General features: G+C 37.0%; 1 protein-coding gene across 1 annotated transcript in view; it reads left to right on the top strand.

Annotated features, from left to right (window-relative positions):
* The window catches only part of LOC121295798 (phosphorylase b kinase regulatory subunit alpha, skeletal muscle isoform-like), a 32,771-nt gene that overhangs the window by 10,481 nt on the left and 8,034 nt on the right, over positions 1 to 14,256 (top strand). Inside the window, exons 9-26 of the mRNA XM_041220853.1 lie at positions 155 to 208; positions 317 to 439; positions 575 to 670; positions 1,159 to 1,266; positions 1,755 to 1,833; positions 3,096 to 3,230; positions 3,997 to 4,106; positions 6,664 to 6,808; positions 7,262 to 7,340; positions 7,900 to 8,111; positions 9,475 to 9,645; positions 9,801 to 9,898; positions 10,227 to 10,372; positions 10,696 to 10,852; positions 12,510 to 12,589; positions 12,680 to 12,758; positions 13,053 to 13,182; positions 13,519 to 13,620. Of these exons, the coding sequence (XP_041076787.1) occupies positions 155 to 208; positions 317 to 439; positions 575 to 670; positions 1,159 to 1,266; positions 1,755 to 1,833; positions 3,096 to 3,230; positions 3,997 to 4,106; positions 6,664 to 6,808; positions 7,262 to 7,340; positions 7,900 to 8,111; positions 9,475 to 9,645; positions 9,801 to 9,898; positions 10,227 to 10,372; positions 10,696 to 10,852; positions 12,510 to 12,589; positions 12,680 to 12,758; positions 13,053 to 13,182; positions 13,519 to 13,620 (2,104 nt within the window). The remainder of the gene's footprint in view (positions 1 to 154; positions 209 to 316; positions 440 to 574; positions 671 to 1,158; positions 1,267 to 1,754; positions 1,834 to 3,095; positions 3,231 to 3,996; positions 4,107 to 6,663; positions 6,809 to 7,261; positions 7,341 to 7,899; positions 8,112 to 9,474; positions 9,646 to 9,800; positions 9,899 to 10,226; positions 10,373 to 10,695; positions 10,853 to 12,509; positions 12,590 to 12,679; positions 12,759 to 13,052; positions 13,183 to 13,518; positions 13,621 to 14,256) is intronic.

Here is a 14,256-nt window from a genome sequence, read left to right as displayed (position 1 = left end):
TCAATTATTAACATTGGCAACTATGGACAATTTTGGACAAGTCATATTTGCAGTTTCTGTGTATATCAATTCAAATATTTCATGAGTGTACATACAAGGTTTACCTTTTTTAGTTGTTTTTTTCCCTGTTTTATTGTTTGTGATTTTGTTGCAGGGCCGGTATGGTTGCTGCCGGTTCCTTAGAGATGGACACAAAACTCCAAAAGAGGTGCAAATAAATAAAATCATGTAACTAATAAATCAGCCCTATTGTTGTTGTTTCAGTCGTTATTGAAAAAAATATTAGCAACTGTTATATTCATTTTGTTTCCACTAGGACCCCAATAGGCTGTACTATGAGCCTGCTGAACTAAAGCTGTTTGAGAACATTGAGTGTGAATGGCCCTTGTTTTGGACTTATCTCATTCTGGATGGTATCTTCAGTAATAGTCCTGAGCAGGTAAACATTCCTGCTTTTAAGAATCGTGCCAGATTGAACAGTGCTCAGCTTTAACAGTGTTTCTGAATACTGTTGTTTGTTGTTTGTAATGCTGTTAGATGCAAAATCAAAGCTGTTCTGTTTTTTGTCATACAGGTTCAGGAGTACAGAGATGCTCTGGAAGGGATACTGATTAAAGGAAAGAATGGAATACGACTGGTACCAGAGCTTTACAGCGTCCCTCCTGACAAGGTTAGAAATCAGTTTAAAAACGAGAGAATTCAACCCGGACTTATTGGTCACGTGTTTCAGGCAATTCCCAGGCAGGCTATAATTAGCTGCCCCGGCACTTCTATGATCCATTCTCAAGTTACCGCATACATTATATTCACAGTTCACCATTGAGATGCCGGGAACAAACGCAGTGCAAGAAACTTGATAACATGCAAACTCAAGCTGTGCAGCAAAATTCCTATGGGTATTGCATTTAAATATCATACATAATTCATATTTTTCAATGTGTAAAACACCCAGTACACAGCTTATCTGGAGTGCTGCAAAGAAATCTGTAAAATCTCAGAGCTTGTGATCATGAAATTTTGAATGAAGTAAAAATTGGTTGGTAGTTTTTAGTGGTGTTTTTAGTAGTGCTTCTTTTATAGAGTGCTATATGACTGTGTTTTAAATGGCAGCATTCATATTGTGTATACAGTAAACATTAATTCCGATCTGTTTTGCAGGTGGAGGAAGAGTACAGGAACCCTCACACCGTTGACCGGGTTCCCATGGGAAAGCTGCCCATTATGTGGGGGCAGTCTTTGTATATTGTGGGCAGCTTATTGGCAGAGGTAATGGCGAGATTTCTTTGTTTAAAGAATAGCAGTGCTAGTATTTGAAAATTGAGAAAGATGTTTCATGAATTACAGATTTATTTCACTTGTGTTACACATACTCCTATGTTTGTGTCTAATCTGTCTGTACACTGTACTGTATTGATCTATAAAATCAACGTTAGATTGAAATTGGTTAAAAAAAAATCTTTTAATATACACAAGAATGTGTTTCTGTTATTTAGTTTAGAAACATAGTGTTGGGAATTGTTTTATCAGTTTTTATCAGGGAAAATCTTTGTGTTTTGTCTTTTATTGATCCAGGCAGGGAAATGTTTTATCTTCGAAAAGTGCAGGTTTAGCACAGGCCTGGTTGCTGGCCTCTGGTGGTTTTATTAACACATTTCAACCATGTAGTATTTCAACATTCAGTATTTAGAGAGACTGGCATGTTTTCTTCGGTCAGGTACCACATCCCTGTCTCATCACTCCCTTTGCTTTTGAAGGGATTCTTGGCTCCAGGTGAAATTGATCCACTAAACAGGAAGTTCTCTACAGTCCCGAAGCCTGATGTGGTTGTCCAAGGTTTGTTACCTGAGCTGCACCTGTTCTCAAACCTGTTCTCAAATTGGATCATGGGTGGTTACTACTATGGGGGCTATCGACTCACAAGCCCCTGGTAGTCATAGATCATTTATTATGTTAACACTGTATACTGTGTGTTGGTGACCTTAACATTGTCTTCTGACTTAATATGATTGCCATGGGAAAGCTGCCCATTATGTGGGGGCAGTCTTTGTATATTGTGGGCAGCTTATTGGCAGAGGTAATGGCGAGATTTCTTTGTTTAAAGAATAGCAGTGCTAGTATTTGAAAATTGAGAAAGATGTTTCATGAATTACAGATTTATTTCACTTGTGTTACACATACTCCTATGTTTGTGTCTAATCTGTCTGTACACTGTACTGTATTGATCTATAAAATCAACGTTAGATTGAAATTGGTTAAAAAAAATCTTTTAATATACACAAGAATGTGTTTCTGTTATTTAGTTTAGAAACATAGTGTTGGGAATTGTTTTATCAGTTTTTATCAGGGAAAATCTTTGTGTTTTGTCTTTTATTGATCCAGGCAGGGAAATGTTTTATCTTCGAAAAGTGCAGGTTTAGCACAGGCCTGGTTGCTGGCCTCTGGTGGTTTTATTAACACATTTCAACCATGTAGTATTTCAACATTCAGTATTTAGAGAGACTGGCATGTTTTCTTCGGTCAGGTACCACATCCCTGTCTCATCACTCCCTTTGCTTTTGAAGGGATTCTTGGCTCCAGGTGAAATTGATCCACTAAACAGGAAGTTCTCTACAGTCCCGAAGCCTGATGTGGTTGTCCAAGGTTTGTTACCTGAGCTGCACCTGTTCTCAAATTGGATCATGGGTGGTTACTACTATGGGGGCTATCGACTCACAAGCCCCTGGTAGTCATAGATCATTTATTATGTTAACACTGTATACTGTGTGTTGGTGACCTTAACATTGTCTTCTGACTTAATATGATTGCCATAATATTCTTGATATTTGGTACAAAGCTGTATCCTAAGGCTTCCTCAGTTAAATTCAATTTACCAGTGTTATCCACAAAAATGCCATATCAATGATACACACTTAACTCTTTTCATCATAGATGCCTTTACCCTTATGCCCCCTTTTTGTTATTATTTTAATATTGATCCATAAAGATACTCATTTAAAATGACACTGCCTGAATTATTTGCTTTTAGAATGTATTTTATACCAGTAAGCTTCCCAGTTAATGTGTTATTTCTCTTCTGTGTTCTTTTGTATGCTTAGTGTCCATACTAGCAGAGACAGAGGAAATAAAGACCATCTTACAGAAGCATGGGTTTAATGTACAAACAGTAGCTGATGTTTACCCCATTAGACTTCAGCCCTCTCGGATCCTCAGCCATATCTATGCACGGCTAGGTAAGTGTGTTTTTAAACTCTGCATATGAGCAAAATAATGTTGTGTGAAGAGCAGATTTGGTTCTTAAAAATAATCAGGAACTTTGTACTGGATTATTTTGGTGAATAAACAGCAGACTTGTTTAACATCCTTAAAGCACAAGGAATATTCAGTTTAATTTTCATAAATATTTCTAGGAGGTATTAATTTGATTTCTTTGTTCTTGTTTTGACTACTTCGTACCCTGCATCTCTTTTGAGTAAAGAATGTGTGTATAGATACCTTTGATTCCTTGTCTATTTTGAAGTAACTGCAAAGCTTGCCTCCATTTTTTTCCAGTGGAATAAAAGAAACAGCTCGGCAATCATGTAACTGCCCCTATCTACAGCTAAGTTGTTTTGTAATATTGGTGGCGTGTATTTTTTGCAACTCCTTCAGAACCTGAAATAATAGAGAAGAAGTACAGTGTGAAGGTTTTTACAGTGTGAAGGTATGTTAATAACAGTAATATTCAAGCATATGAGAAAAACCTGTTTTGAAACAAACTGTTTTTGGTTAAACAAAAGCATGTACATGTTTAAACATGACTCCCCGAGAGATTCACGCTGCAATACGAAAAGTGTCTTGATATTTAAAGTGCAGGCAGCATGTCTGTGTGGGTGTTGAGTCCCGAATCTAATGGGAAGAAAAAACCTTGGCCCTCTGTCAAGTGGTAGCAGCAGGCCAGGCTCATCTCACACTTTGTTTGGTATTATAAAGATAGCTAATACAGGCCTTGTGTTTCAGGTCGCAACAGGAGGCTTGGCCTGACCGGGCGACCTTACCGCCGCATGGGCGTCCTGGGAACATCCAAACTGTACATAATCAGAAACACCGTCTTCTCTTTCACTCCACAGGTGAGAAGACTTTTATTAGGAAGCTGCGATCAAAGGTCTGGCATGTCTTTTTATTTGGTGTGTTTTTTTTTATCTTCACCAGTAGAACACATTGAACATTGTGTTTTGAATAAAAAAAAATATCATTAGCTGTCGCGCCACCGTTATGTTAGGCTAAGGATGTTTTGTGAACATGTAATACTCATCTGATGCAAAGGGGTTTCTCTATTTTTACCATATCTATGGTTCTTTAGCTGCAAGGATAGTAAGTGTCTTTCGTGGAGGCATTTCAGGAGTAAAAACAAGTTTTGTGATTGTAAAGAAAGTTATGTGTTCGACATTGTGAAGTTTGCTACATTTTTGGTATTGCCTCATAAGAAATTATTATTATAAAAAGTAATCTGTAATGTAGAAGCCTACCTTCTAAACTCAAGATATCTTCTTGAACATCTGGATGCAGGGTGCCTTATCTGTTGATGTCTTCATTATAGCTTTCAAATTTATGTCTGAAATTCGTGAACATTGGAGCTATAATCATATTTATATTATATATTTATAGTTCAAATAAAAAATGAAATAATAAGTTTTTATTAGTTTTATTCAGCTTTGTTAACTTTGAATATTTTATCTTTAGAATGATCTCTTTCTAAATTAAATGGGAGGTTTACTTTTATGAATATGTTCTATAAGAGATATAGTACCGGTAAGAAATTTTATTTTATTTAAGACACAGTTTAAAGAAGTCTCTTTGCTTTCTTACAGTGCCTTCTTTACCAACAGATGGCACCAGTGTGCTGTTACACAGATCAGTTCTGTATGCCTGTGTGGCAAAGTGGCAATTAGGTGTATAGCAGGTGCGGTGCCGGTGCAGTAATCAAAGAGCAAACAGACAACAAAGTACGGGTGAAATGGGTTGTTTTATTTTTATAATCCAATGGTCTGATGACCAGCCAGTAAATAATAAAGAGCTTGCAATACTCAACAATGTGTATTGCACAGTGATGAAAACGGGTTGCAGTCGCGTAAATAATAAGCACAGTACTTAACACACACAATTAGACACACATGATCACAAAGTCCAAAGTGAGTGCTCTCAGTGCTTGTGGTGCAGTACAATATAATACGTGCTACAGTGGTGAACAAATGGTGATAACAATGTTAATCGTGACTGTAGTGCAGTGTTGATCCGGTTTTATGCTGGCCCTTGGTGACAGCTCTGGATTCGTGTTTAGCTGTCTAGTGATCATAAATCAGACAGTTATTAAACAGACAAAACAAACAAAACGCTCACAAACTCTTCCTTTATTTCTCTCTCTTTATTTAGGGAAATCTCCCGGTCCTTCCAATTCCTCATATCTTTAAACCAAGCAAAGGAAAAGATTAACGATTCTCTGGCCCCTTTATGCTATCACACATGACCCCTTGGTAAAAGATTGTAGCTGCCTTTATTACTTGCAGCTGCTACCTCGTTTACCTTCCATGTCAATACGTTCCTGCAACGGAGTCTCTCCTTCTTCCAGGCTGACCAACTTCCCGACCCTGGAAATGAACTGTCAGGCCAGCCCGTCCAAAGACTTTCCCTTTAGCTACTTCATGCCCTCACAGGTCGGGAGGGAGATTTCCAACCAGAACTCATTATCTTTTCGTCACTGCCTGTAACGTGTGCTTGTAAATGAGATTGTTTGAATTAAGGATGTCATAGTATCAATCAAATTGTTTATGGTAACCGTCAAAAAATATACCACGGTTATCTGACTTTTTTTAAATGGGAATAAAATTGTATTAATTTTTGAATATATAAAACCAAAATCCCTACTACACTATCAACTCGAGGAGACATCTTTACAATACAGTTTAAAATAAAAATACAAATGCCAGTAGCAGCTTAGACTTGGATATGTAGTAGTAAACAGACTTTTTGATTCTCTGCATTAGTGTGTGCTTACTGCATTTCTCTTGACCAATACAATAGATAATAGCTACTGTTACTTCTTTGGTAAATTAATAGAAAGGCAGTTATGAAAAGTTACAGTGCCTTGTTCTTGCTGATGTTTTTGAGTGTGTTTCATTTAGTGACAATCATGTTTGCTAGCGATCATTGTTTAGTAGGGCGGTTTATATTAAATATGATGTCACTTACTTAAAAGCCTACTCGGATAATCTCATGGATGGCAGTTTTCAAACTCAAACCCGCACATAAACATCCGTTTGAGAGCAGCTTATATGCTGTTGTCATTCCACCTCCACTGGCGCTACTTCAGATGCAAATAAAACTGATGTTCTTAAAAAGACCTTAATGTAAATCTAACTATACCCTTCACTTTGACCGCTGACATATTTCCATCATGTGATTTAAGTATCTTGATGTAACAGAGCTAATGCTTTGATATCGACATTCTTTATACTTGGTAAAGTCTGTATTAGTTGTCTGGGTCCAGAGGGATCAAGTTGCCACCTCCTCACTACAAGGGGTCCATAGCTCAGATTTTTACAGTTTTCAGGCTTTTACAGTGTCACCATGGGCATTTTCTTGTATTGCATTTCAAAGCACTATTTGTGACTGATGTGGGTTGTGTAGTTTATAGATCAGCAGCAGTTCTATTTGGCCCTGGATAGCCGGATGATTGTAGAGATGCTCCGCACTGACCTCTCCTATCTCTGCTGCCGCTGGAGAATGACAGGTCGACCCACAGTCACCTTCCCCATCTCGCAAACCATGCTCAGTGAGTGCAGCCCTATCAACCCTGATGGAATGATGTCTGTCCCTAGATTAAACCACTTCATATAGAAAATAGACTTTGACACAATTCAGTGCATTGGTTTCAGGCAGATGTGTGGTTTTTATTACTCCGAAAAGCGCCCTGAGATTTACTGAAAATATTAAATACTGACATTAGATTGCTGCTTTTGATCCTGCAACGTTTCACTCATGAAAATTTAATTTCCTGAATTCCTGTCCTTTTTATTTCTATGGCATTTTCAAACAGTTACTCAGGTGTGATTTCCTGCCATTTATCATAATTTTCCCATTGCGGTTAATAAAACATAGTGCAGCAGACAGCATGGAAGCTGTCAAGTTCAAGATTTTTTAGGGTTTTGATCGAACAAGATTGGGCCTCATACTTACTGTTGACCCTACTAATATGTTTTCTAATTTTGTTTTCTTTGTCCTACAGCTGAAGATCGGTTAGATTTGGATTCAGTTATCTTAGCAACATTACGAAAGCTACAAGATGGATATTTTGGAGGAGCTAGGTATGAAAAAAAACAGACATGGTCACAGAATTGGTCAGTTGATCCTGTTGTTAGTATGGAGGACTGTGCTAATGATAATACAGGATAGTTTCAATTGCAACAGATCGTACCCCTCCAGATAGTCTGGAGGTAGATTCTCAATTGCAGCGAACACAATGTATCCGTTATTTGTCCCTTGGAGGATTGTTAACAAGGTATTAAGTTAGTCCAGTGATTCTTTAGACTGTGAGCTGCACTAACTTATTATTTTAAATGCACTAAACAAAGTGGTTATTTTGTTAAATTAAGAAAGCATAGAGTTAAACATACTTCTGAATGTGTAAATCAAATAAAGTACATTGACATTAAAATAAATTCCATTCATTGGAAGTGCATTAAACAAAAAAAAAAAAAAAACATGTTACATGATTAAAAGGTTACATTTTACAAAGCAAAAAGCCTGTCAAATGGATTTCAGTGGCTATTTGTTTTATGGTACTTAATGAATTATTTTGGGAAAAATAATTTAAGGTAACGGTGCGGAACCAATTGGAGATGTCCTTTTCTGTTTTCCTGGCAGGGTTCAGACAGGCAAGTTGTCAGAGTTCATGACAACTTCCTGCTTCGCACATCTTAGTTTCATGAACCCCAAACCTGATGGTAAGATGCTTCATGATGACTATGGTGATGATGATGATGATGATGATGATGATGATGATGATGATGATGATGATGATGATGATGTTTTAGACGCGGTGGAGTCTCTGCGTGCCTTTCACTTTGCAGATCATGGTAAGGATGAGAATCGGATACATTTCAACAACATTTCTTTTTTGGCTTTGGTCATGTCTCATTCTAAAATGACAATCACACTTCAAAGTCAGTAACAATTTTCAAAACAAATTTAAATAACTTATGTAACCTCTTTTGGAAGAAAGTAATTGGGTCTCTGTTCAGTCAAGTTTTAACCCGGGAGATCCAGGGTTCAAATCCTTGCTCCAGTAACTTAAGTAACTCAAAGGGCCCTTATGTTCGATGTATAATACTCAACAGGATCTCCTTTGGATATGTTGTACCCCATGAGGGTAAAAGAAGCATTCAGTAACAAAAATTGGTTTTGCTACCTTTTACTGGACCAAAGTGGAAGTCTACAATATAAGCCTTCAAATTCTCATATCCCTTTTGATCTTGAGCGGTTAGCTAAATAGGCAATTAAATAAAAAGTGTGTAAAATGTACTGATGAAAAAAGAAGTTTAGAGTCTATGTATTAGTGGTTCTAGCTGTAAACCTGGTTAATGTTCATCACGTGTACTGTATATAGATATATCATCGTCTAGTTTTTGACTGGTGCATTACCAGTTGCTAACCTGTTCCTAACTCTTTTCATTTGTTATAAAAAAAAAAACACCTGCTTACTCCATCATCCTCGCCATCATTGCAGGAAGTAAAGAGGTTTGTGGTTACATTGGTTTGGTTGTGTGGAAAGTTTTGTTTGTCATTTCTGCAATTAAAAGAAACATACTTGGCTGATGAGGCTGGATAATTTATAAATAGCATGCCTGTAAATGTGCACTTTGTGCATTATGTGAATGAACTGGGTCAGCATGAAGGCTTGATTTAATGAAGCTATTGAGTGCCTGTTTATTTGCTATACAGTAGCTTGCATGTTTGAAGCTCAGAATGTGTAATAGATTATTTTTCTCATTTTTTTTTTTTCTTTTGATGATTTGTTTCCGATCTTTTATACCCAATATGAAATACTTACTTCAAATTTTGACCCACCATTGTAACTCACTTACGGATCAGGAGGACTGAAGATCAACAGGTTACCTCCAAGCCATGGAACCAAGAACCCAGCCATGGATTCTGTACTTTCTTTTCTTCTGTACTTGACTGTCTGACCAGTAGGGGTCGCTGAAGTGGGATGAGGTAACCTCTCCACAGGCTCCCCATGGGAACATAAAAGCCCATGGAGCATTCCCTGTGGATCTGGTGATTCCATAGATATGAGCTTCATAACTATTACTCAGTAGTACCTAAGTTAGAAATACCAAAAGGAACCTAATACATTCAATAGAGAAATACAAGTGCATTATACTCTTGCATTTCTAATATAAACCTTTTTTTGTAATATTCACTGGGTGTTTTCTCCAGTGGACACCACTGATGATCTTGCCAAGTATTTAGACCAGCTGTTGAAAAGTCCAGCTCCCATGCCATCGCAGGGTCCCAAGAAAGGAGGAATAAGTCGTTTCCGTGCTGTTGCGCACCAGACCTGTGAAATGGTGTCTCTGATGAACAAAGCAAAAGAACTGGACATACAGAGTTAGTTCCTTTAACTATTTTTCTTGAAATAAAATATTTTCATTAAATCAAGATGTGGTATAAATGCTCCTATAAAATATGTAAAAGATTTAAAGACTGCATGTGTTTCTGAAAAGTCAGGTTTTTTTAAGTGTTAAAACATAGTTCTCCTCCAGATGTGAGCATGTACCTTCCTAGCAAGCTGTACCATGCCCCTCAGCCCTCGTTCACCCTTCTGGATTCAACTCAGCCTCAGCCAGCTCAGGATATCAAGGTATTTTACTTCATGTTTATAAATCTATCTGTTACTGTGGGCATGCTTTGCATTCTTCAATTGCTTGCCTGTATGTAATGAGCATTTGTAATAACCTTTGTTACAAGACGTTATTTCACATAATGTAGGATTTGCTATTGGATAACTCTTAGGTACTGCTTGTTCGATTTGATGAACCCTGTGAGCATTTGTTGTAAGAATCAATTCCAGATGTTTCAATTTTCTTTAATCTTTATCCATATTATTTATCAAAACTGTGAAACACAGGGAATTCAAGAATTACAAGGATGTCATGGGCAAGTTTTTCACAGATGGATGTTTTTCACAGATTACTCGGATGGTTGTAACTTCTGAAATGAACCTGCCCAAAGATTCATCCGGTAAAACTGACTTCAGGGCTCTGATTGACCAGCTGAAGGAATGCCCTTGTTTTCAGGATCAGGCTGACATCCTGTACATTCTCTTCAACTTGAAGTGAGGCTTTTATTTTGCAAGTGGCATAGCATTATTTTCTTATTGGTGTAAACCCTATTGATAAAATGTGCACTGATCAATTTCCATCTGTACTGTTCAGTTGGTAGCAGCATATGTAAATTTCACATGCCAGAGATCCATCAGTTAATAAATGGTATTGTAGCTTACAGGATCATATATGATAGTTTGTACCGTATACCGTGTGTGTGTGTGTGTGTGTGTGTGTGTGTGTGTGTGTCTATATATACACAAATCTGTTTCTATAAAAATAAATTAACACAGTTTCAGCCATACACATGCTGTTTGCTGTTTCCTTCATGCAGGGGTGCGGACTGGGACACAGAGTACTATGGTGAGCCCGGCACCACGGTGAAGGATCTCTTGAATAAGCTGTACAACAAAGCGGGTGCCATGCGCCAGTGGGGACTCATCCGCATGATCTCTGGCATGCTAAAGAAAAAAGTGGAGGCACTAGACGAGGTGACGTCTACAAGGATTCTTTCTTAGTCACACTGAGCAGTTAGCAGCAGTTTATTTGTTTAACAGAATGTTGGCAATATTGTTTCTCCTGTATCCTAGAAGACTGAATTTGTTCAAACCAGAAGCTCGTATAGTCAGCACTCGCATATCTGACCCTAAAGAATGTTGACTTCAGTGACGGTTAAACGCGTGTGACGCATATCTGATTATTTCATTTTGGCCAATTCCAACCCTTGTCCGTTTTTCAGGGAGCACAAAAAAGATACAATATCAAAAATACATATCTGAAAGGACTGTCTTTTAAAATAAGTAGGCTTTAATTTAGATGCATTGTATTGGTTTTGTTTGTACAGTACTATATTTTCAACATAAGATTTTAATTCAGAACTATATGATTCTGAAAATATCACTTGCCAAAAGAGATGACTGGACACGTGGGCTGTAATACAGTACATACTTTTAAATCCGGTACGTTTTGTAGCAGTATGTAAAATTCCCCATTAACGACCCAACAGCAAAATGAAATCACAATGTTACCCATGCACAGAACTGTGTACAGCGGAAAAAGTAATGCGATTTAGCAAAAGATTTAAAAAGAAACAAAAAAAAAACTCTTTCCAGAATTAAAATAGTATCCAAAGTCAGTGTTCAAAATTACAGAATATAGTGCTCGATAAGGCCCTAATAACACCGTTCACTTGCAAATGAAAATGCACAGATTTGAAAAAAATACATCACAGTGTTAAAACTGTTTAATGATTGACTTTTTTACATTACCATAGCTTGTCTCTTCGCTTTGTTTTGGCTGCATTTTCGTCAGGTGAAACTGGAGGAAGAGCATGTAACTGCACAATAAAAAACATACTGATTTGGCATGCAGAGAGAAAAAAATAATAATATAACACGGGCTATGACAGATTATTATTATTATTATTATTATTATTATTATTATTATTATTATTATTATTATTATTATTATTTTGTTTCTGGGTAGTAAGTGTTATTTCCTAATTGCTTATGCCTCAAAAGTATAGAAAATGGCTATTACTCTCCACAAACTTTGCTTTTGTGACCAGGACAGTGATATTTCAAAATATCACTATTATTTTCATTCACATAAAGTCAGAAAAAAACAACATATGAATCCAAATTAACATGTATTTATACTAAAGTAATACAAAAATGACTACAAAAGATTTAGAAGTGAGTAGTTTTTCGAGATTTAAGATTATACTGTATTTAGACAAACAAAGTGTTTGTGGGGAATAATAGCCATGTTCTATACTTTTGAGGCATAAGCAATTAGGAAATAACACTTACTACCCAGGAACAAAAATTGTGTTACATAGTGTAGTCAAATAAATTGTAACATTGAAGAGATGGGCTTTGTATGATAAAACTGGTGACGGAGTCGGAAATCGCGCGTGATTATTAGTTTGTTAAATATATAATAGGGATTTTTCTTTTATCCTTAATATAAGGGTGGTAAAACGCGCCGGACATGTATCTGGGTAACTGATATCCGAGTGCTGACTGTAGTCAGTATTTCTTCGAAAAAAAAAAATTTGTCCTAAAGACCTAAATAAGTGTTTATTTATGTATTGCTTTAAGCAATTATTCCTGTTGTAACAGTGCAAGTTGTTTTGTGTATTGTTAGGCCTGTTCAGATCTGTTGTCACACCAGAAGCACTTAACAGTGGGTCTGCCTCCAGAACCTCGTGAGAAGACTATTGTAGCGTGAGTAGTTCCTCTCTTTGAACATGGTTAACAGGAAACGTTTACTAGCATTAAAGCAAAATAAACTGATCTGTGTAAATCTCTCAGCAGACCTTTGCCTCTAGATGAGTTGACAAAACTGATTGATGATGCCAGTGAGCAGAATATCAACATAGCAGTTCTTACCCAGGTCAGCAATGTTCGGTAGAACCACCTTACCCATTTATGCATTATTTTCTGAGTTGTGTACATGTACATGACAAAGTACTAGCACAGCTGTTGCACTTGAGATGCACAGATTACAGCCTTTCAAGTCAAAATGAGCATTTCTGCTAACATACTCAAAAGACACATGCTTGCTAAGCTAAAGTGGCTGTGGAGCGATATTTTATTTCCTTTGATTAACATCATTGATGTTTAAGTTCCAAGAAATTAGCTTGAGTGTTGTGTCAAAGGTGTTTAACGATGCTGGTTTTGTTCACAGGAAATTATGGTGTACCTGGCAATGTACATTAGGACCCAGCCAACACTTTTTACTGAAATGTTTCGTCTGAGGATTGGCTTAATCATTCAGGTGATGACAACAGAGCTTGCCCAGTCCCTCAACTGTTCAGGTAAATAGTGAGAATCCTAATGGGAACTACTTCCGTAGATGTTCTTCAGCCTGTCTGTAATTCAGTTTGAATATCATCTGTGTTATTCAGGAAGGACTGCTTCAAATATTAACTCAAACATGCACTGTTTATCCCGCAGAACACATGTTCAAGTCTGGTTTCCAAACCAAGTTTCAATTAACATGCATAACATTTTGTAATTCAAAGACGTTACTGACACTTCTCCTTTGCAATAAGCATGTTGGTATTTGTTTATTTATTTATTTTATCTATATGTTTAAACTTTAAATGCTGAATTTCCCAGGACTGTTTTTAAGTCTTTTTCGTCTCTTTCAGGTGAGGAAGCCACGGAGAGTTTAATGAGCTTAAGTCCATCAGATCTGAAGAATCTTCTCCATCATATCCTGAGTGGAAAGGAGTTTGGGGTTGAAAAAAGCAGTAAGTACTGTAATATCTGTTTTTATTATTACGTTTTTATTATATGTGATGCTTCCCTTCACTTTAACCCCTGACATTATACAGCTGTCATATCATGTGACATTTTAGGGTTCTTGCTTGGGACTGCATGTTTTACCCTAGTTTAATAACTTGCTTGTTAACATTACTATATCAAATGAAAAATACTGAGGAGTGAGGTTCACGTTGGAGCATATTTGTAGTGACGAAAACCTTGTAGTTAAGTTGTTATAATATTGATATCATACTTTTATTCACTATATAGGTCTCAAATGTGCAGTATTGAAAGGCACAGGTTGTAGCAAACATGTATTTCCATTTTAAAAATTCAGGATCCTTGGGTGAGGGGCTGTGCAATTTGTGTTCCACCATATAAAGAGAACACAAATACTCCAGTAATGGTGTTACAGTATGGTGCAAATGGGAGCCATGACCAAACTGCTTTATAACCGTCCCCATGATATAAAGGGCTGCCTTTATAAGTGTTACGCTAAGTCAAAGAGAGCTCTAAGTTTGCTTCCTTTACTTTCCGGTAGTCCTCTGTCTTCAAGAGTCACTGGCTGCAAAGCTGCAACCCTTTTAAGCGATGCCAACGAGTAGAATTTAAGTTGTGGATTC

Source organism: Polyodon spathula, chromosome 20, assembly GCF_017654505.1.
Source record: "Polyodon spathula isolate WHYD16114869_AA chromosome 20, ASM1765450v1, whole genome shotgun sequence".
Lineage (NCBI taxonomy): Eukaryota > Metazoa > Chordata > Actinopteri > Acipenseriformes > Polyodontidae > Polyodon > Polyodon spathula.
This window is presented reverse-complemented; position numbering and strand designations above follow the sequence as displayed.